The 24,508-nt window shown below is 36.4% G+C and overlaps 1 protein-coding gene and 1 pseudogene across 1 annotated transcript in view; one reads left to right on the top strand and one right to left on the bottom strand.

The window, feature by feature from the left end:
* The window catches only part of LOC100344752 (transmembrane protease serine 11C-like), a 62,037-nt gene that overhangs the window by 25,702 nt on the left and 11,827 nt on the right, over nucleotides 1-24,508 (bottom strand). The window contains exons 3-4 of the mRNA XM_089302704.1: nucleotides 21,001-21,119; nucleotides 6,572-6,639 (exon numbers count right to left, since the gene is read on the bottom strand). Coding sequence (XP_089158830.1) covers nucleotides 6,572-6,639; nucleotides 21,001-21,119 — 187 coding nt within the window. The remainder of the gene's footprint in view (nucleotides 1-6,571; nucleotides 6,640-21,000; nucleotides 21,120-24,508) is intronic.
* On the top strand, nucleotides 7,585-8,388 carry LOC149125161 (ADP-ribosylation factor-like protein 1; annotated as a pseudogene).

The following is a 24,508-nucleotide window of genomic DNA, read 5'->3' as shown; positions in this document are numbered from 1 at the left end:
AGAGGAGCAGCTGGGACTAGAACCTGTGCCCATATGGGATGCCAGCGCTTCAGGCCAGGGCTTTAACCTGCTATGCCATAGCACCAGCCCCCATTTGTACATTTTTAATGCCATTCACAGGCCATACAAAATTAGCAACTTAAAAATTAGCCTGCCGTAGATTTTTTGATTTTTGAGTGCTGGCTGTGATTAACTTGGTAAGTCCAGACTAAATGAATTTGCAGGCTTTAAATGGCCTGTAAGCCAGATGTTCCCCACCCCTGAAAGAGTGTGATTTAAACTCAGGGGAACTGGATTTATAGTTTAGATTTAGCATTTGCCAACTCCTTGACTAGAGCAAGCTGTTTGCATTCTCCATACCTAAGCCTCCTTAACTCTAAAATGATAATCTTGTTTATTGGGTTATTGCAAATATCACTATAGATTATAAGCATCATATAGATAATGCATATATGAGAAGAGGTATTTTCAAAGTCTCAGAGTGCTTTGGAAAATTATTTCTTATGAAATGTATTTATGTGTTATGAATCCACTGTGGACTCTATAGGAAGGGCCAATAGAAAATAATAAAGTAATAGGTAAAATGAGTGAGTATTGTATTATCTTGGCTTTCTTTTAATGGAGGCATAATTTATAATAGTGTGCCAGTTGTCTCTCACCTCTTGGGAATCAGAAATGAGAGCAGAAACGTTAGGCTAGATTTCTTTCATTTGTAATTCTGACTTGAAGATTCAAATGTGTAAGCCAGAAGTTTTAAAAGGGAATAATTCCTATTAACAGACTCATTTATACTCTACTCTGTCTCTGTGCCTCTTTACCTTTTCATAGGCATGTCTCTGTATTTGTATGCTTGAAAATACACAACAATCCTGGATCTCTATGTAACTCAAGGAGAAGCCTATAAACATCAACTTTCAAGCCTTTGAAACACTCATCAACAAAAACAGAAACCATGGCCAAGATCCAATATTTTCTGAGTAATCATGTCTTACTATTGCAATTTTCCAAGATAATTTACAATAAATGAATTAGCTGCTTTCTATATTACCCTTTATCACTTTATGCTTTAAGGTGCATGGGTACTTAGTGCTCTTCCTTAGGGGGCTATAAATGCACAACTTTTTATTTCCTTTATATAATATTAAATTGTTAGCAATTTAATGTCAATTTATTAATTGTTCTCACTTCTTATTTGCTCTTACATTTCTCACAGGTATAATTCTAATTTATCTGATTTGTAGGGACAGTCCTTCTTGTTCCTTATGGAACATAAAAGGACATATCATATAACTGTTTATTTTAAACATTTTGTCCAACCACAGGTGTCACTCTGAACTTATCTCCTGGGTCAAATAACAATCTAAAACCAAACTAAATATAGACATTTGGAATCTAATTCTGATGTCATTAAGGTCATATGATGCTCTTTTTCACTGAAAATGTGAACTAAAAATTATTTTAATTTTACTTTATCCTGATTCACAAAATAATCTTTAGTTCTATGTAACAAATGTCTGTAATTCTTTACCACAGGAAATTTTTCTTCCCATTCTTATGTTGCCATTAATTAATTCCCTTAATAAATGTCTGTTAGTCCAGATAATATGCCCGACAGACCACAAGGTCCTGCTCCTACCCATGCTATTTATATTCCAGTAGGAGAGAATGCCTCTTTGAAGTGAGACCTTAATGACAAGGAGGGAGTCATGCTAAGAACTGGGAGAGGAACATTCCAGGAACAAGAAACATCACTGCAAAAGCCCTGATCAAGATGGCTTCAATAGTTCCTTCAGCATCGTTATATCTTAGGTTGGCTTCTTCCTGACTCTTGGCTCTCCTCTGTCTTTTCTTAGAGCATTTACGTCACAAAACTTGCAGTTGTGAATTCCTTTCTCTTTTCTTTGGAGTTATATGTGAATCTTTGAAGACTATCTTGTCACTTTACAATCACAAAAATGACTTTCCTGAGGACCTGAAAGCTATCTTTTTGAACTGTAACCATCAAAGGAGATGACCTTCCTACTTCCTGGTTTCTCTGGGAGGGTGGGAAGATAACTTCAGTGGGTAACTTGTCAGAAGTTGTAAAACCACCTCTTGTTATTAAGAAACAGATATCTGTTTTCCTTTGGGTAAAGCCTAAGCTATTCCTCTTACCCAAGCATTTAAAAATCCTACCTACATATGGCCTAAGTTCTTCCTTTCCACCCATGCATTTAAAAACCCTGCCTCCCTCTGTTTCAGCAGAGTTAAGGGTTCTGCCATCTCTCCCTTATTGCAAAAATAGCCTTGAAGAAAGTCTTCCTTGTCTGTTTAACTTTACTCAGTGCAGCTTTTACATTGACAGCCCTGTGGTGGGTACACGCTAATTGTTTTAGTGGGGAAATAGTAGCAGATCAGTGTATATTATAAATTTGTGAGTGAAGATGATAGTGAGATGAGGTCAGGTAGAGAGAGAGGCAAGGACCAGGTCAGGTAGGGTCAAGTGTATTACAATAGGGAGCTTGGAATTTGTGGGAAACTGTCGGAGACATTATACAGGGAACAACATACTTTTGCATCTCATTTTGGCTGCTCTGTGGAGAATTGATATTCGTGGAATAGGAGCAAAGGCTGAAGGTTAGAGAAGTTGATACAGTAATTTAGGTAAAACCATTTGGGTTCATATTATAGCTTTATTATTTACTAAATGTGTTAGGCATCTTTCCAAGGTCATAGCTGGTGTTCTTATATGCCTGGCAAATACTTAGCCTATCTTTTGCTTTAGTGTCTGAAAGATGGGAAATATATGTGAACTATACATGATTATAAAATATGGAACTAATATACACAAGTTATTCAGGATTGTTTTCATGTTGAATGAGCTAATATAAATGAAGTATTTACAACCACTGTTAAATTACACATTAATAAAATCTGCTTCTCCAAATACAATGATCTAAATATTTTATCCTATTTTTAAGTATATCCAGAAGACTTTCCAGTTGTATCTCAAGAATATAACCAAATACAACATCCTTTTGGGATAAAATCCTTAGGCAAATTAGGGATAGAAGGAACATATTTAAACACAATCAAGGCACTATATGACAGACTCATAGCCAGCATCATATTGAATGGGGGGAAAGCTAGAAGCATTTCCACTCAGATCCAGAACAAGTAAAGGATGCCCACTTTTACCATTACTACTCAATATAGTTGTGGAAAATTTAGCCAGAGCCATTAGGCAAGAAAAAGAAGTCAAAGGGGTGCCAAAGGAAAAGGAGGAAGTCAATTTATTCCTGTTTGCAAATGACATGATCCTATACATAGGGAAGCCAAAAAACTCCACTAAGGGTCCATCAGAACTCATAAGAGAATTTGGCAAGGTTGAAGGTTATAAAATCAACACACAAAAATCAATAGCATTGTATATGCAAACCATGCCATGGCTGAGAAAAAACTTGTAAGATCAGTCCCATTCACAATAGCTAAAAAAATTTAGATACCTTCAGATAAATTTAACCAAGGATGTAAAAGATCTCTACAATGGAAATTTCAAAATATTAAGGAAAGAAATAGAAGACACACACAAAATGGAAAAATCTTCCTTATTCATGGATTGGAAGATTTTAATATCATCAAAATATTCATATTACCTAAAATAATTTACAGATTAAATATGATTCCAATCAAAATACCAAGGGTATTTCTTCTCAGATCTAGAAAAATTACCCTAAAATTCAAATGGAAACACAAGAGACCCTGAATGGATAAAGCTATCTTAAATAGCAAAAACAAAGGCTGAGATATCACATTACCAGATTTCTAGACATATTACAAGGCAGTTGTAATCAAAATGGCCTGATAGATAGTGGCACAAAAATAGACATGTAGACTAATGGAACAGATTAGAATTCCAGAAATTAATCCATGCATCTACAACTGACTAAACTTTGACAAGCAAGCTAAAATTACTCCTGGGGGAAAGGACAGTCTCTTCAATAAATTGTGTTGGGTAAATTGGATCTTTACATACAGAAGTATGAAATAAGACCCCTACTTTATACCTGTACAAAAATCAACTTACAGTGGATCAAGGATATAAGCCTAAACCGGAACCCATCAACTTGCTAAATATAGGGGAAATCCTGCAAGACATTGGCGTAGCCAATGATTTCTTGAATAAGACCCCAGAAACAGGGCAATCAAAGCCAAAATAGACAAATGGGATAACTTCAAGCTATGAAGCTTCTACATAACAAAGAAAACAACAACAAAATAAAAAGGCAACCTACAGAATAATGAGAAAATATTAATGAACTATACATCTGTAAAGAATTATTATCCAGAATATATTAGGAGCTCATGAAACTTAGCAGCAACAACAAAACAATGAATCTAGTTAAGAAATGGGCTAAGGATATGAATAGGCATTTTTCAAAGGATAAAATACATATGACCAATAGACACATGAAAAAATGTTCAGGATCACTAGCCATCAGGGAAATGCAAATGAAAACCACAATGAGGTTTCACCTCATCCCAGTTAGAATGGCTATCATCCAAAAATCCAAAATTAACAAATACTGGTAAGGATATGGAGAAAAAGGTACCTTAATACACTGTTGGTGGGAATGTAAACTAGTGCCACCATAATGAAAGACAGTGTGGAGATTCCTCAGGAATCTGAAAATCTACCAGATGATCCATCCACCCCCTCCTGAAATCAGCATATGAAAGAGTTATCTGTACCCTCATGTTTATAGCAGCTCAATTCACAATAGAGCAACCCAGATGTCCATCAAATGATGACTGGATGAAGAAAAATGTGGTATTTATATATGATGGAATAATAAAAAATAATTAAATCCTGTTTCTTGCAAAAAAATGGATGCAATTGGAGACCATTATGCTTAGTGTAAAAAGACAAATATCATACATTTTTGTTGATTTGTGGTAACTAATACATGAAGTACTAAGAAAAGTAATGTGTGTGAGTATAATTCATATTTTGAGATGCTATTATTTTTTCTAACCCTTGTCTATATTCCTGAGGAACAGTGGTCTTTCTACTTAATACTCATTGAAGCCTTAATTTAGTGGAGAATTAAGCTTGTGATTATAAACTAAAATTATGCCATCACAAAAATTAAATATAAGGGTGTCAGCATTGTGGTATAATGGGTTAAGCTGCTGCCTGCAATGCCAGTTTGAGCCCTGGCTGCTCCATTTCCCATCCAGCTCCCTGCTGATGTCCTTGGGAAAGCAACAGAGGATGGCCCAAGTGTTTGGGTCCCTGCACCCATGTGAGAGAACAGGATGAAGCTCCTGGATCCTGGCTTTGGCTTGGCTCAGCACTAACCATTGTGGCCACCTAAGGAGTGAACCAACAGATGGAAGATCTTTCTTTCTCTCTCCGTCTCTGTCTCTGTCTCTCTCTTGGTAACTCTACATTTTGAATAAGTAAAATAAAATGAAATAAAGAAAAACAAGAAAGGAAGGAGGAGGTAGGGTGAGAATATGGGCGGGAGGGAGGATGGAAGGCATCATTATGTTCTTAAAACTGTATTTATGAAATGCATGAGATCTCTTGTCTTTATATGAATAAATAAAAACATTAAAAAATCCATAAAAAGAAAAAAGAATAAAAAAAGGTTATAACCAGAGAGAATTAAGGTAAAATTAAGTACATAGACATTGGTTTAATGCTCCTTATTTCCAAATAGACACAGTTTTTTTAAAGTGATGATTATTGTATAGCATTCAGACTCAAACTTTTTGCTTAGATTTCATGTAATTTTTCCTATTTGGATATAGAATTACTACATTTGAAGAATGACTCCCACTGCATAAATTGTTTGTTAATCCATTATAATTGCCATCTCATCTTCCCAGAGAAATTTTACCTCTGCTTTCCTCTTGAGAACTTATTAATACTGATAACACTAAAGAATCATTTAAAATAGAATGTTTAGTGTATGCTGCTATATTTAATCTATCCTGAGTTGAGTTTTTACAAGGTGATAAGGACAATTATTATACTCCCAGGAGGCTTAATTTTTTTTCGCTCCCATACAGCATCAATCACAGAACTTTGCTTATAACATTTAATAGTTAATGATCCTGATGGTAAATAGGAAGGAGCAACCTGGCACATGTAATGCACAAAAGAGGTTGATAGTTCATATCACTGAGCTTATTAAACAAAAGACAAAGCTGAACATGCCTACTTGAGGGAATCTTTCTGCCCAGGCAGAGTTTGTGTTAGCCTGTATTGTTTCCCTAAAGTGTATGCTCCCCACCTAGGCTCATAGTTTTGCCCATCCAGACTTTGACACTGCTTATTGGGATTGTAATTATGTTAGTTTGCTTGAAACTCAGGCACTCTGGCATGGGATGTAGCAACCCAACTGGCATTGTGATCCCTAGGCCAAATGCTGATTGCTGTAGTACCAAGGGTTTTGAGGCCCCAAATTAAAATGTATTTCAACCCGTTAGTTGTATGTCAAGCAAAAATTATCCTGTAGCATATGAGACATGTAAATGAAGGGAAAAAGTTTATTCCTTGTGCCTTTCAGTCTATTGTACATACCTTACTTGGACAACATGAGATTTGACATACTGTCTTCTCAGTTTAGATCCATGAAATGTTTCATTCATCTGTTAAAAAGTAAAATTGAAAGTGTCTTATGTTTAATTTTTTCTCATTTTAAATTTTCATTTTGGAAAACTTCAAATATATATAGTAGCATAAAGAATAGTAACATGCATCCATTACTCAGCTTGAGTAATTATCAATAGATTCTCTTTTGCTCCTCTCTGTCTCACAGGAATTAAATGATTCCTTAACATCATCCAATTTACAGTCTTAAGCTTTCCCAGGTCAAGGGGAATAGCATGATAGGGCAGAATATTCAAGGGATCACTGAGTTTGTTTTTCTTCTATGTGTAACCTTTTATTGAATATAAATGCCATGAAACCTAATAGAAATGTTCCCTGAATGAGAAGTTTTTGTACTATATTTTTGTACTATGTCAGGCTTCTTTAATGCTTGTACTGCAAATCTAATTTTCGCATGTTTTCAATTACATGCTTTTGTAAATTTAAAAGTGGGGGGTACATGGAAATCTTACGGAGAAATTTTTTGTAACAATCAGTTTTTCAGCTGCACCCCTGACTGCCTAACCTAACAGATGATTTCCTATAGTTGGGCCTTTACACATCTCTAGTCAATCAGTTTTGTTCTTGTTGCTTTTACTCAGGCAGAGACAGGCTTTATAAACAATGACTTATTGTTGGAATTGAGAAGAGTTCATTTATGCTTTTTCCTTATCCAAAGGAATTGGAATGTGCTTATTTAGTCAGTAAATACCTTTTGAAGTACAACTATGAACAAGATTTATTGAGTCATACTTCCTTAGTGGTTTAATGAAGAAAACAGATAACAGAGGAAGAAATAACTATAAATATGATAATGTGAAATATTATTAAGTGATATAAAGAATGTAAAATAATGAGATGTAGTATGTAAGTTCTCAAGTTAAGCCTCTTTGAAGAATTGACATTTGAAACCTGAAAGATGTAAAATTGACAATTAAGAGAAGATGGAGAGGAGTCCAACGTGGAAGTTCCTGGCGCAGCAGGCTTTCGTAGAAAACGCCTGGAAGCGGCAAATGAAGGCCCAAGTGAGCGGAGGCGGCGCCGCCAAGGCTGGAATAGAAGTCGCTGCTGAAGCTGGGGCCTCTCTCGAACGATTGGGCGAGTACAGACAGGCGGTTCCTCATAGGTGGCTTTTTCTCGAGTATTTTTTCCAGTCTTTTTGGAACCCGGGAATGAGGATTTTAATTTTGGGACCAGATGGAGCAGGGAAAAAAAACACAATTTTGTATAGATTACAGGTTGGAGAAGTCGTTACCACTATTCCTACCACTGGACTTAATGTAGAGACAGTGATGTACAAAAACCTTAAATTCTAAGTCCAGGATTTAGGAGGACAGGCAAGTATCAGGCCATACTGGAGATGTTACTATTCAAATACAGATGCAGTCATTTATGCAGTGGACAGTTGTGACTGAGGCCGAATTGGAATTTCCAAATCAGAATTAGTTGCTATGTTGGAGGAAGAAGAGCTGAGAAAAGCCATTTTAGTGGTGTTTGCAAAGAAGCAGGACATGGAGCAGGCCATGACTCCCTCAGAGATGGCAAATTCACTTGGGTTACCTGCCTTAAAGGTTCGCAAGTGACAAATATTCAAAACATCAGCAACCAAAGGCACTGGCCTGGATGAGGCCATGGAATGGTTAGTTGAAACATTAAAAAGGAGACAGTAATTCATTCACAGGAGGTCCTCTGAAATGAAAGCTATTTCATCTATCTCTGGAAACAGTCAAGTGTGCCTCACACTACTAAGTGTTGATACTAAGTATGATTGTTGGCACACCCTGAAGTGACTGCGATGTTTGTAATAAACGTAAAAAATAATTATTTGGTTGGAAGGGTAACTTGATTGAATCACTTGGAGTTCCATATAATGTAAAATATTCTTTCCTTGCTTTCATGTGTTAAAATATATATTCTGCTGTATGGAATTCTTATTCAGAGACAGTCCCATTAAATACACTCTTATTGGGGGAAAAATCCTCCTATTTTTGAATTAGTGGTTGCAGCTTGTTTGTATAAACACTAACAAATAAACTCAGATTTTTCCCCCTTAAAAGGAATTAAGTCAACCTAAAAATGATAGATTAAGTAGGCTTGGGACATAGGATGTATTATAGTCTTCATTTGCTTAACTGACGACTTGAAGCTGTTTTGTTTAAAAGCTTTTGATTATGGGCATGAATATTATTTTGGTGGTGGACTTATCTGTAATTGTCATTTTATAGTACTTTATAGTTAGAAAAGTTCACCCACATTGACCTTGTGGATTTGTACAGGAACACTGGGAAGCAGGTGGGATGGGTTGCATTGTCTTCAGTGTGTGGATGTGGACCCAGGGTTCTGATAGGTTGGCTTGTTCAAGGCCACCTGCTAGTAAGTTGAGAATAGGGCTTTAAGCAAGACTTTTAAGTCAGAAACTTGGGTCATAAAGTATAGTACATAGTCCTAAAAATATCAACATTGACAAAACAACCTAACTCTTAAAATTATGCTAAAGTAATCACAGTATATTCTAAACAATGTCTACATTACTTGTCCATACTAGCGGAAGTGATGCATATTAAAGCAGAAAATTCATATTAAAGGAAATGTTTTAAAAATCTATTTTAAGCAGCATTTTAAAAGATGCCTTTACTGTATTTCATTCCTTTTACCTGTGATTGGACATGTAAATTTGGTTAAAAGTCAAAATCTTACTGGTTCTATAGGAGAAAATTACACATTCTTGGTTTTCAAGATTGCTTTCGGGGCTGGCATTGTGGTGCAGCTGGTTAAGCCTCTGCCTCCAATGCCAGCATCCCGTATGGGCACTGGTTCAAGTCCTAACTGTTTCACTTTTGATCCAGTTCCCTGCTGATAAGCCTGGGAAAGCAGTGGAACCTGCCACCCACATGGGAGACCTGGATAAATTTTCCTTGCTATTGGCTTCTACCTGACCCAGCCCTGGCCATCTGGTGATAAACCAGCGGATGGAAGCTCTCTCACTCTCTGTTTCTCCCTCAAACTGTAATTTTTCCTTTCAAATTTGTTTTTCAAATTAGGCCTTCTGCTAGGCTATGAGTTTAAAAAGCAATTTATGTGTTAAGGAACTTTCCAAACTACCAAGTCCACTCCATTGCAGGATCAGCAATGTGACAAGAGTAAATACAGTTATGAGTAATGACTGAAGGGGGCTAAGTTTTTTTCTTTTTCATTCTGGACAACCAGCATTTCAAAAATCAATGCTGGTAAAGAGAATAATTGCGTTGAGCCCCCCAAACCTCAGGAACACTAGTAGTTCATTTCCTGGCTCTCACTGTCCTTGCAGATGGGGCATTCTCTCTGCTCATATGAAAGCAGTTTTCTCTTTTCATCTGTGGGATTTTAAGAAAACTCCTTGCCCAATCCCCAGCACCCATTCCTGATTTGGTCTCCCCCCGCCGTGGGCACTAGAATTTTCAGTACAACTACTACTACTCTTGATTTCAGAGACTTTCTCATTGTGTCATCAGTGTCCGGAATAGTATAGTGCCTGGCACATTGGGGCATTTAAGGATGTGTTCACAACTGACAGGATGTGTATTTGTCAGCCTGAAAGATAGTACCCCTACAATTTATACTTGCATTCCTTCTAGTCAATGGCACAGGCTAGGACAAGCTAGATCAAGAAAACAAGCTCACTTATGAGCAACAAAGTAGCTACTCCCTAGCAATTCAGGAGCACTGAAAAATCTCAAGTATAGGGAAGTAAGGACTTGGCAGGCAGGCAGATGCACTCCCTGAAGGCACACGGTTCTTGCTCTCTTGAATTGTGATGGCATGCAGCTGTCCCAGATGTCAGGACTTTGGTGATCCTGATCCCTCTGCTTTGTCACAAAGTATTGGATGGGATAGCATGTACATTTATTTAATGGAGTTTAGATTATAAGGTCTTTGTCTAGCAGAAAACAGCTGCATAAGTAGGTTACCAGGATCTGAATGCTGATATTTAACAAAAGCAAGACCAAAAGAAAATCTGAATGCTATTTTGTGAGAAGACTGAAAATGGGAAAGGCACCGAACTTGGTATTAGAACATGAATTCTGGGTTTAAATGCTCACCACTTCAGCTTCTTTTCTATAAAACAAGACCTGGACAAATGATACCAAAGTTTTTGTTGAGTGAGCTCTAACATTTTATAACTCTGGTTGGTAGCTGTACTGTGTTATGTGATTCTGCTATAAAGGGGAAGTGGCAGAATTGCCATCTGAATACCTGAGATGCACTTTAACTGTGGAAATGTAAACTGTGAGGGCAGGGACCATCTTATTTACTGTTAGTGTCCCTGGCATCTAATGTGGTGTACCTGGCACAAAGTAAATCAATAAATATGAATTTAAAAAAATGAGAAAAAGAAGAAGAAACAAGTAAGAATATTAGGTAAGAATGAGATTTATATATTTGAAGGAGAAAAATAAAGCTATGATCCAAGTAAAGTAAGCAAGGGAGAAAGTGCATAAGTTAAAGTTTTCCAAGTAGGGAGGGGTAAGATAAATAGAGTGCATGGAGGGGGTTTCTGGAAAGATGATGAGTAAATTGTACCATATTTTTCTTCCATTCGCAATTCCAATGTATCTGCTTAACCTGGAGACACATAGATCAGACATTATAGGAGTCAGGGAAGCAAGGAAGTGATGAGGAACTTTCTCTCCAATGGATCAGGCAAGAACCTAGAGATTTGTCTGAGAATCTTGTGCAAATAAATAATTACATGGGGCCTTTGGAATAGCTTTTTGTGAATAACCAGAATAAAATTGACATGAACTTAGATGAGTGAGTTTCTGTGGCCCTACAGAGGCCAAAAAGGATTTGGAAAGGAGGAAGAGGATGAAGTTTCATTTCTTCTGAGGTTGGGCTAATGCAGTGGATTGAAAATAGGAAGCCAGAAGAAATTTTCTGAGGTTTTAGTATGGAGAAACAGAATGCCTGCTGCCTGACTTTCAGCCTATAAGACTTAAGAACATCTTGCCTTCCATCATGTGAGTCCATAGACAAGTGGCCCAAATAAGCCCATAAAAAATTGATAATACAAATAAAGGAGCATACCAGGCAGATCCAAAGAGAACTTCAGGAGGAAACAGATACCAACTCAAAAAACAATGTCAAACAAGCACACAAGAATTTTCAGAAACAGCACCCCCTACCCCTAAAAAAGACTATTTGGTGCTGAAACATAATTTTAAAGCCTAAAAATTCAATATGTCAGATTGATTTAAAAAACATCCTGCTAATTTTTAAAATTTTGAGAGGCACACACACATACACACACACACAGAGGGAGAGAAAAATCAAGCGAGCTTTTGTTTGCTGATTCCCTCCACAAATGCTTGTAATAGCCAGGGCTGGGCCGGGACAAAGCTAGAAGTCCAGAATTCAATCCAGGTCTCCCACATGGGTAGCAAGGACTCAAGTACTTGAGCCATAATTACCTGCTGTCTTCCAGGGTACACATTAGCAGGAAGCTGGAATCAAGAGCTGAGGCTGGACTTGAACCCAGGCGCTCCATCATGGGCTATGGTCATTCCAAGCAGCATCTTAACTAGGCCAAACATCTGCCCTGTCAGATTGATTTAATTGGGTGATGTAATCAAGATGGCTGACTAGAGGAGCCTGGAGCACTTCTCTCCATAAGAAATGACCAAAAATAAAGAAAAAAGGCCAGGTATTTCTTCAGAATATTTGAGGAAAAGCTGCAAAGTATAGTGAGAATGTGACAGTTACATCTTAGAACATGGAGATATATAACCTTGTAAAAAAAGAGAACTAAGTACATGGCATTTACTTTTCTGTTTCTCAAAGTCAATCCTGAACCAAGAATGACTTTGCTGGGCAGGGAATAGGTAGGCAAGAGACCCCTGCTGTCTTAACTCATCCATGAATATCTGAAGCATTTGCTGATGGAGAATCCTGCAGACTTCACAAGCCCTGAGCCATTTGGAAAGCCACTAGGTCACCTCACTGCTGCATTGCCCTGGAGGAAGAGCTCACCTTATGTTGTGTAACCCCCCACTGATGATCCCACTGCACAATGCCATCTGGAGAGCCCCCCACTCACCCAGTGAAAATTTCTTGGCATATTTAACATACAAAATTGAACTGTGCAGACCTGGAAAAATTTAGAAGGCCAAAAACAAGTAATGAGTCAGTACTAAAAAGTCTCCCAACAAAGAAAAGCCAAGATTGGATGGCTACATTGATACATGGCTACATAACCAAACCTTTTAAAAAAACTGTCTTTCTTTAATAGAGAGAAGACAGATTCATTCTCTCTCTCTCTCTCTCTCTCTCTCACACACACACACACACACACACACAGCTTTTATCTGTAGGTTCATACCCTAAATGCCATAATAACCTGGATTAGGCTGGGCTGGGGTTGAGAGTTTGGATCTCAATCCAGGTCTCCCATCTGAGTGGCAGAGACCTACCTACTTGAGCTATCACCATCTGCCTCCCAGAATCTTCAGCAAAAGCAAAAATTAGAAAATTTTTCAAACTTAGAAGCTTCTGTACATGAAAGGAAATGATCAAGAGTGGAAATATAACCTTACAGAATGGGAGAAAATATTTCAAACCATTCATCTCACAAATGATTAATATCTAGAATATATAACTGACTCACGAATCCAATAGCAGCAAAAAAAAAAAAAAAAACACAAAAAAACCAAGAACCCCTTAAAGACTTAAATAAGATATGACTAAATGACCTGAATGGATGTTTCCCACAAGAAGACATACCAGAGGCTAACAAGTATAGGAAAAAGGGCTCAAAATCACTAATCATCAGGGAAATGCAATTCAAAACCACAATGAAATATTTCATTGAATGATAAATGATGTACTTTAATTTTTATTTTTAAAAGATCACTGTAGCTACTGTGCAGAATACAGATTATAGGGAGATTATATTGGAAGCAAAGCAACCAATTAGGAAGCAGTTTTAATATCTGCTAAAAAAATGCCCGCCCCCATTAGTTTAGAGGTTAAGGTTGAACAGCTGGGTTGATTTAGATCTTATCTTTTAAGGGTCATCAATGTAGTTGGCTTTAAATGGGGGTTTTGGATAAGATAGGTGTAGGGAAAACATAGCTACAAAGACAAAATTTGGAGAGAGATGGGGAAGAGAGGATCAGCTTGGGAGGATGTCATGGAGACTTCCTGTATTTAGGTTCTGTATATAATGAGGAATCTACAAAGATAACAGGGAAAGCAGCTAGTGAAGAGGAAGAGAACCTAGAGAGAGGATAATATAGAAACCCACAAAAGAAAAGGTTCAAGGAGGGAAGGAGAGTAAGCATGAGAGTTTCAAGGAACAAGTGATCATCAGATTTGGCAACAGTGTAGTCTTTGTTGAGTTTAGTGAGATGGAGAGAAAGGGAATCCCGGTTGGATTGAATTAGGGAGATAAAGAGGTGGAAACAAGAGGTATACCAAATTTTCAACAAAGTTTTGAGAAGAGAAACAGGGACATGAGTTTGCAGAAGAACGTGCAACTTAAAAGATGTTTTTAGAAGATAAGTATGTGAACAAGTTAACTGGCATCTCTGATGAAAAGACTGTGAAATATGGTGGTGCATTTTAGGAGAGCTGTAGTGTTACGGTGTCTTATTTCCTAAGAGAAACAGAGAATCCTATGGAAAATAGAAGAATATATTTTGAATATGGTTAGCAGTGACTGACTTTTGTCTTTGAAGAAATAATTGGTCAGTAAGGTACAGGGAACATACTATTTTAATATATGTGCTGCCAAAGTGAACACCAGGGAACATACTTACAACTACAAGGAATAGGCATGACAGAATTATATTGTTCTATGTGTGTCTGGAGACAGAGTGCAGTTGATAATAGTAGATTCAGGAAAATTTCAGCTTGAAAAGAATCTTTAACATAATTGTATCCAGTTTTATCCTTCAAATAAGTAAACAGAATCTTGTCCATGCTAACTATTTTCAATATCAAGTGGTTTTGCCTAGTATCACTTTCTAAATTTTAAAGATAGTTCTGTGTCATGACACTACTTATTGGATAGGAAATAAAATTTTTATCATAAATTGAAGGCTTGTACTGATTGACAGTTTAATTTGGACAGAATTTTGATGTGATTAAAATAATGAGTATTTCATTTCGGGAACATATATTTCTATTATTCTTTTACTTGTTCAGTTATGTATTACAGTTTTATTCATATAGATTTTGTATGATTTGTGCTCATTTTTTGTATTTTATTATTTTGTTACTATTATATAGTACTTAATTAAAATTTTATATTTTGTTATTTTTAGCATTTAATCTTATGAAAGCTATTATGGATTGGTTTTATGTTTGGCCAGTTTACAAAACTCTCCTACAGATTATAGATATTTTTCAATCAAGTTTCTTGGATATTTTGAGTATATTAGGATACTTCAAAAATTACAAGAGAGGAAGGAGGGCTAAAATTTAGCCTTAATGGTTAAGATGCACATTAACAATGAAAGAGTGAGGGAGAGGGAGAGGAAGGTGGGGGAGACACAGGCAGAGGGGAGAGAGAAAGAGAGAGACAGAATCATTATATTCTTAGAATAATGTCTATGAACTACATCAAATCTGTTTTCTTTGTATTAATTCCATATTAATATAAGAATTGGTGAGAATTGTGTTGTAATTATCATGCATTTACTGTGTCCCCGTGATTCTATTGTATAACTTTCAAAATAAAATTTAAAAAAATGATGCCCACACCCACTTTGGAGTACCTGGGTTCAGTTTTTGCCTCTGATTTCTGACTCTAGCTTCCTGCTAATATAGACCTGGGAAGACAGTGGTAAAGGTTCAAATAATTGGGTTACTGCTGCTCATGTGGGAGTTCTGTATTGAGTGCCCATCCTAATTTTGGCCTAGCCCAAAATAACCACAGCAGTGGCTGGGAGCTATTTGTCTATCTTTTTATGTCTCTCTGCCTCTCAAATAGATAATAAAAGTCCAATATGTAAATGGAAAGTAGTATTAAAAGATTTTTATTTCATGTAAGATTTTTTTGAAGTTTGCATATTCTTTTAAGTAATATGATTATTTATGGTACTAAAATCACCTATGAGTCATTACAATAGTTACCAAATGAAGAAGACTTAAGTATCAATGAATCTATGTTTTTAAGAAACAGAAACCATGGCCAGCGCCGTGGCTCACTTGGTTAATCCTTTGCTTGTGGCACCAGCATCCATATGGGCACGGAGTTCTAGTCCCGGTTACTCCTCTTCCAGTCCAGCTCTCTGCTGTGGCCCGGGAAGGCAGTGGAGGATGGCCCAAGTGCTTGGGCCCCTGCATCCACATGGGAGACAAGGAGGAAGCACCTGGCTCCTGGCTTCGGATTGGCACAGCGCCAGCTATAGTGGCCATTTGAGGAGTGAACCAACGGAAGGAAGACTTTGTCTCTGTCTCTCTCTCTCACTGTCTATTACTCTACCAGTCAAAAAAAAAAAATCAGAAACCTTATCAAATCTAGAAATGTGGTTATATAGAGAAACAAAAAAATACAAGAGATTGTCCTTTGAACATTTTCAAAATAAAGTACAAGTCCTAAAGATCTAACTACCACATGAGAGAGCAGAAAATTTTTTAGAATATAATTGCAATCACTTCTCTCAATAATTTCTCTTTCCTAAAGCATAAGACTTTATTTACTTTTTAAGACTTTAGTGTATGGCCAGCGCTGGGGCTCACTAGGCTAATCCTCTGCCTGTGGCGCTGGCACACCAGGTTCTAGTCCCAGTCGGGGCACCGGATTCTGTCCCTGTTGTTCCTCTTCCAGTCCAGCTCTCTGCTGTAGCCCGGGAAGGCAGTGGAGGATGGCCCAGGTCCTTGGGCCTTGCACCCGCATGGGAGACCAGGAGGAAGCACCTGGCTCCTGGCTTCAGATTGGCGCAGTGCGCGGGCTGCATCACGCCGGCCATAGCGGCCGCTTGGGGGGTGAACCAACGGAAACCGGAAAAAGGAAAAAAGGAAAACCTTTCTCTCTGTCTCTCCCTCTCTCACTGTCTAACTCTGCCTGTCCAAAAAAAAAAAAAAAAAAAAAAAGACTTTAGTGTAGTGACAATAATATAGTGTTGTTTAAGATATTCCTCTCCAACTAATTTTTTTATATAAGAAATCCAGATATTTAGAATTACTGTCACAAATGTATGGGAATTCTTTGTTTTTTAAGTTTTAAAAGGTTTTCAGAGTCAGGGAGAGAATTAGAGATAGAGAAGAGGGGAGGGGAAGGGAGAGGAGGAGAAGAGAGAAGAGGAGAGGAGAGGAGAGGAATGGAAGAGAGGGGAGGGAAGGGGAGGAGAGAGAGTGGAGTAAAGGAGAGAGAGGTGAGGAGGGGATAGGAGAGGAGGGGAGGAGAGAGGAGAGGAGGGAAGAGGAGAGAGAAAAAGAAAGAAGCAGTTGGGGCCGGTGCTGTGGCGCAGAGGGTTAATACCCTGGTCTGAAGTGCCGACATCCCATATAACCTGGCTGCTCAGCTTCCGATACAGCTCTCGGCTATGGCCTGGGAAACAGTAGAAGATGGCCCAAGTCCTTGGGCCCCTGTACCCACGTGGGAGACCTGGAAGAAGCTCCTGGCTCCTGGCTTCAGATCAGCGCAGCTCCAACCGTTGTGGCCAATTGGGGAGTGAACCAGTGATGGAAGACATCTCTCTCTCTCTCTCTCTGCCTCTCCTCTCTCTGTGTAATTCTGACTTTCAAATAAATAAATAAATCTTTTTTTTTTTTTTTTTTTTTTTTTTTTTTTTTTTAGAAAGAAGCAGTTTTCATCCTCTTGTTCACCCCTCAATTCTAACAACGCACAGGGCTGGACCAGGACTGAATCTGAGAGCTGAGAACTCAATTTAGGTATCCCTTGTGCGTGGCAGGAATCCAATTACTTGAACCTTCTCTGCTGCATCCCAAGGATTGAATGGCTGGACCCAAGAATTGAACCCATACATGAGTGTTGATATCTTGAATATATAGAGTTTATTTATCTATATTTTTTTCCAGTTGTGGAAAGTAAAATCATCAGTAATTTTTATAAGGTATCTTCAAATCACTTGAAATACAAATTATAGCTCTATAATGTTGATTCCATTTTTGTTAAACCTTGGATCTTAATTCCTTTATGGATGGAAACCTGGTGAAAATGATTTTCATTAAATCAGCTAAACATTGTGTTTTAAACATAGCCTGGATCAGAGAGTAATGTTTGAATTTTCAGCCATCTTGGAATTCATATGTTAGATTTCTTTTTTTTTAATTTTTTTTAAATTTTATTTTTGACAGGCAGAGTGGACAGTGAGAGAGAGAGACAGAGAGAGGAAGGTCTTCCTTTGCTGTTGGTTCACCCTCCAATGGCCGCCGCTGCAGCCGGCACACCACGCTGATCTGATGGCAGGAGCCAGGTACTTATCCTGGTCTCCCATGGGGTGCAGGGCCCAAGCACTTGGGCCATCCTCCACTGCACTCCCTGGCCATAGCAGAGAGCTGGCCTGGAAGAGGGGCAACCGGGACAGAATCTGGCGCCCCGACCGGGACTAGAACCTGGTGTGCCGGCGCCCGCAAGGTGGAGGATTAGCCTATTGAGCCACGGTGCCGGCCTCATATGTTAGATTTCTTATACATTTTGAGGAGCATGTAATTCAATGAACACTAACATATTTTTCCCTCAAACTGAAACAATGCCAATATATATTAGATGGAAAAGAAAGGACTGAATATTGTCATTTATTGTATTGTCTTTATAAAGTTATGTTTCTACCTCTGATGTACTCCACAGATAGGAGTCTAGGTTGTCTCAAAGAGAGGCATATATGAAAAGATGCTTATGTTTCTAGCGAGTTCAGGTTAGCTCAATGGAAAATTTATGAGACAAATGTTCTGGTTGTTTAGTGACATAAAATGCCTCCTATTTTTGGACCCTCTGGTAAATGGCTTGGTTTATAAGCTTGACTGGCCAATGTAGTCCTGTCAATCTTGGTACTTTTTGCATATATCTCTTTGGTTATCTGTAACCCAACACATTTATAAGTGAAAACTGCATCGATTTTGGTTAAACATTTTGGAATATTTGCCCAGTCATATGAAATTTATGTAAGTTAAGGTCTGCTCAAGGTTTTACAAAATCTGTATGCTTTTAAATTTTAGGACCATAGTCGTAGAGTGGAAGCATCTTTGTAGTATGTCTTTGAATACATTAACTTCAAAATGGTTGTTTTGTCGTAAGAAAATGGCATAGATCAGAACTGAAAGTTAGTAAAACTATTATTATTAAAGTCCTTCTCACTCCTCAATATTAGTATTTCTGTTCACTTTAATTGGATAGAATTTCTGCTGGAGAGCTACATATGAATAAGGAAAGATCAAGATTCCTTGAGTTTTCTATTAGAAAACCACTAATCTAAAGTATGAAAATCTTCTCTATTAAGACCTATCATTTGTAGTTAAAAACTGTCATTCATAGTAACGTAACATATCTCTTGATCCAATTTCTTTGCTTTTTTAAAAGTATGAATCATCACAAGAATTGCATGATGGAAATTTGCAGAAATAAATATGTAGATTGTAGGTTTTCTAATGATGACTAACAGGTAGGTTTGTCTAATGATTCACATCTTCCTAGGTACATATTATTATTACCAGTATTGTACTTAGGAATGTCATGTATGATAATAACTATAATACATGAAGCATCATTGTGCTCAATGAAAATAGATAGGCATGTAAGAGCAAGCACTCAGACACATGTAAATGGAAAAAAAAAGTATGAGAAATATATAGTGAGTGGCTTAATATCAGTGAATTAGAAACTAGGAATGAGAACTGCTAAAGAAGCCTGAAGGAAGATGTTGGTACTGAGTTGATCACCAAGGATATTATGGTAATTGATCGGACTGACAGAGTATTCATTTGTGAGATAAACATAGACTAGTTGATTTGAATGGATGTGTAAATTTATAGCACAAAAGGAGATTTCTTAGTATCAGCATTTTTGGAGCTGTTCTAAAATTATATTTTTACATTAATTTTGTTATTTACATATAGTTCATTAAGACTATTAATAATGCTTCTGTTTTAGGTAATTCTAAGGCTTTTTAGAGCTTAAAAAATTCCAAGATTTCTGTTTAGGTTATGGCACATTTCATCTTATGTAATATTTACAACAACCCTATTAGTTAGGTATTTGTGATCTCATTTTTAGTTGAAGAAACTAAGGTGCCAGGAAATTAAACATCACCTTGTCTAAGATCATAAGGCTGGTAAGTGCCTAAGTTAAGGATTGAACAAGGATTTTAAGTTCAAAGCCTATTTCTTAATTATGTTATCTTGCTCTCTTGTCTTTTCCTTTTCATCAAAAAGCTAAGCCTGGGAATTTTCCGTCTCCATTTTCTATCAACACTTAGTAAAATGGTAAAAAACACACCAGGAATATCAATGACTTTGAGTTTATTAAAGCTGGGAGACAGTGGGATGTGATAGAACGATCACAGCTTTAATCAGTACAGCTGCTCCTGTAGCTGTGTGCTCAGATGTATGCATCGGGAAATGGAAGATGAATGATACTACCACTCATCTTGACAGTATTTGGACTGGTTGTAGAGTTACTTAATTTTAGTAGTGTCTGATAATGGAAGTTTATATGTAAGATACAGTTAAGATCTTGCATTGAATTTCTATTCAGGTAAATGTTAAGAGGAAGTATACTCTTAAGCAAGTGTTTTGTAGTCTTCACTGAACACTAAGGAGCTCAAAGATGGTTTTTGATTTGGGCCATGTACCCTGTTTCAGATTGGTCATTCCTATTCCTTGAAGGACTACTTAGTATCAAGAGCAGAAACACTATGACCTTAATAATTCATCCTGCAGGTGGGATATCTGAGGGTACTTCACAATGTTGGTGGAGAAATGGCATTAAAAATAAGTTTACTGTGGTGCAAAAATGTTTGAAACTCCGGCATGTTTTTACATAATATGTATTTTCAGTGAAAATTTTGAAGACTTCTAATAATGGATTTTTACATGCACTGAAAGAAACTTATTTTTCGTTTCATTTTCCATGAGCTTTTTGAAGTACTCTCATATTTATATTCCTTTATTTGTTCAATTGGAATAATGGACTATCTAACGTGTCAGGCATTTCCTGGGTGTTCTTGAAATGTACCCCTCTTACATTATTTTTTTCCTATAAATGTTTGCAAACTGACTTAATGAAAGGGCTGACTATCCTAATCTGGAACCAAGGTAGTATTAGAAAATTGTTTCCAACTTTGAATGTGATGATTATGGTTTAAGAACTTCTAAGAATATGCCATTTAAAGGACAATGCACAGAACATTTCAACTTACCAATGATACTATTTTTTTATTTAGGCTTCTATATTCATCCGAATATGGTTTTGCAAATTTGCTATCATAGTCAATGTTGTTGACTTTAAAGCTGGTATGATAATAGAAAGGTGTCTTCCCTGAGAAGAAAAAAGAAAAAAATCGTGATCATTTTGTGCTTTGCACAGCCATTTTCACTCTAAGGATATCATGTGAAATGGGATAATCTGATGAAATTTTTTTAACTTTTAAATACTCTGGATGCCCATTGGTTATCAAAATCGTTTTGACAGAGGAATGTTAATAAAATTATAAAGTTACCCAAGAATGTATTCAGAGTTTTTAGTGTAAAATTTTAATGTGCTCTCTCTCAAGTTTGGGCAATATTTAAACAGATATGTTATTATGAAAATAAATTATCTTAAAGTATAGATAATTATCGTAGACCTTGTGATCATCACAGATTATGTTTTAGGAAAATCAGTGAAGTCAGAAGGTTTATCACTTACAAAGTTCCAAGGTAATTAAAATTAATTAAGAAGAAATTAAAGTCAGACATTTTGTAAGTACTTTACATTAAGTATATGGAAAAAAGAAATGAAACGAACAATTTTATGAAAGATAAATAAAGGAAATAGAGTGATGATTGTGTTGGGCTATACTTTGGAATATATCTAGTAGGAAATAAAATTTCTCCTTGTAAAACGTTCACATTCTATTGTATCCCTCCACTCTGCAGTCTAGGAAGTCACAATGAGAGAGGAGATGGTTGGGGAGGAAAGAGAAGGAAGTAGAGAGAGAGAGAGAGAGAGGGAGGGAGAGAGGGAGAGAGAAAGGTGGAATAAAAGCATTTTGTAATATTCTGGAATGTTCATATCCCTGGATATACAGTGGGTATAGTTAATTATTTGGAATAGTCTTCTAGGTCCACTAACAAATAATCAAAGAAATGCAAAGTATTTAAGGTAAGATAGTATTTTTCTTGGGTTAAATTAACCAAGATGACCAACCTCCTTCTCCTAAAAAAGGTGCCAAACAAAAACACAAAACACACATACGGAGACACTCTTATGGTTTGCCAGTGAGAATGCTAATTAGAATACATTTTTTGGAAGACAATTTGGTCATATAATCAAAAGCCAGAAATGTATGCTCATTTTATTTTCTGTCAGTGATTTCTCTTTTTATAATTTATTCTCAGTTTAATGAGTTCCTCACAAATCTATGTATAAAAATGAACAGGGATAGGCATTTGGTACAGCAGTTAAGACAGAGTTTGGGATGCCCAAATCTCATATTTGAGAATTGGAGTTCAAGTCCAAGTTCTGAGTCCAGATTTCTGCTGATGTACACCCTTGGAGGCAGCAGTGATGGCTCAGATACCTGTCATTCATGTGGGAAACCTGGATTGAGTTCTCAGCTCTCAGTTTCTGCTGGTCCCAACCCTACTTATTGTAGGCATTTGGGGAAAAAATCAGTGACCAGAAGCCCTGTCTGTATGTCTGTCTCTGTCTTTTTCTTTCTACTTTTCAAATAAATAAAAATTATAATAAGAAATGAACTCTTTCAAATAACATCAAAAAATTAAAAACAACCTAAGAAATTAAAGTCGAAAACTTATAAAATACATGGTCATCTACTCATATAATATAATATTATATCATAATTACAGTCATGCTTTATATTAATATTTATGCCATGAAAAAGGCATACAAAAGTGGGGGAGAAGATAGAAAAGAAATGAACCAACATTGTGAGAATGTTCCTGACTAGTTGACTGTTTCTATTTTCTTACTCATGTTTTTCTGTATTTTCTATATATCTTAATGAATATTAAGATTAAATTAATCAAAATGTTTTTGAGGAACATACTCCTTATCTGTAATTACTCATTTAGCTACTGATTTTCTGTTTATTTCTCCCCTATTTTACTTTTTTTTCCTATTCTTCTAATATGTGTTTTTATATATCTCCATGTATTATTTCTTTGTCACAAGTTAAACAATTCCAAAGGACTATAATATTTTTGTTGCTAGATATTTCTTTGCATCAATACTGTATGTCTTCTTATTTTTCTATTAGGAATGTCATGTTATGCCAGGTTTTGAATCCAGGGGCATTGAGGCAGTGTTAGGTTATGTTAATCTGTTGGACTACTGCATGAATTGCAAACATTATAGAGTAAAACCATCCTCTAATTCTGCTATCTTATTAGAATGCTGCACATGATGGAGCAGTTCTCAGCCACAAAAAAGAATGAAATCCCATCTTTTACAACAAAATGAATGCAACTGGGGACTATTGTGCTTAGTGAAATAAGCCAGAACCCCCCCAAACAAATATCCTATGTTTTTTTGTGATTTGTGATAGTTAATATATTTAGAGCATAAAAAATTGAGCAAAATTGAAAAAAAGAAAAGGTTAAAACCAAATAGAAACTAAGTAAATGCCCCACATTTTGAATGAACAGCTCGCTCAGCCAGGAGTCACATGACAGCTGCAGACTGGCAAATGTTAAAAAAGAAATGGGGAAGGGCTGGTATTTGCCTACTCTTTTTGTTTATTGCAACATTTGATTTTTCACCAAAAAATAAAGGTTATGATTTATAATTTTAAGGTATTTGGAAATAGCTTCAAAGAGTTGCTCATGAGTATATTTGCATTTCAGACAGATTTCTGCAAATTCTGTGGGGAGATGAATTTATGGGGCATATGAATAATCAGAGTGAGTTGAAAAAAAAGCAAGATTGCAAAATGAAGATAATGCAAATCTGAAGTGAATAAATGTTTCCAGAAATATTTAGGATATACATTATCAGTGCCTAGTATAGAATAAATTTTATTAAAGAATAAATATATAAATATGAGTTCCTGGAAAATTAAACTTTGCTCTATATGATAAAATGTATGCAGTGAAAGGACTGAAATGAATTGCATAAGTTGTTTAAATTTCTTGTGTTTAACCTTGTAGAGCTTTTTCTATTTTTTCATTTTTCTGTTCTGAGGGTCCTCATTTGGCTGTCTGAAATAGAAAGTACTGCTTCTTGGATTTACGAAGCTCATCAGGAAATAAGAGCAAAACAAATCCTTTGGTTAGTTCAATAACTTGGATTTATGTCTTATAGTCACTACTCTAAAAGGCAGTTGATAACTTTTATAAAGTATAATGTTATTCTACAGATATAAAAAAAGGAAACCTATAAAGTTGAATAATATGACCTGATTATTACTTTGGACCTGATAACATGACAAATTAAGGGCATTGTATTTACTGGTACATAAGGTAGAACACAGATGCTACTAATCAACAGAGACTGAGTTTCCAAGTGGAATTAAAATAGATTTTTATATATTACTTTAAATGATTCCTCACTCCTTAAAACCAGTATTTCTTGTGAAGTGTTATTAATTAAAACAATGCAATAGATTATGTAGATGTATCTCCTTAATACTGTACAGCAAATTCTCAGTGATCCATTAATACTAGGAAAGTCAACTATAATAAATATTATGTTAATATTTGGTTTTG

This window comes from Oryctolagus cuniculus, chromosome 8 (assembly GCF_051225735.1).
Source record: "Oryctolagus cuniculus isolate XC-2025 breed Fujian yellow rabbit chromosome 8, ASM5122573v1, whole genome shotgun sequence".
In the NCBI taxonomy this organism is placed as follows: Eukaryota; Metazoa; Chordata; class Mammalia; order Lagomorpha; family Leporidae; genus Oryctolagus; species Oryctolagus cuniculus.
Note: the sequence above shows the minus strand (reverse complement) of the source record. Positions and strands in the feature narration are given on the sequence as shown.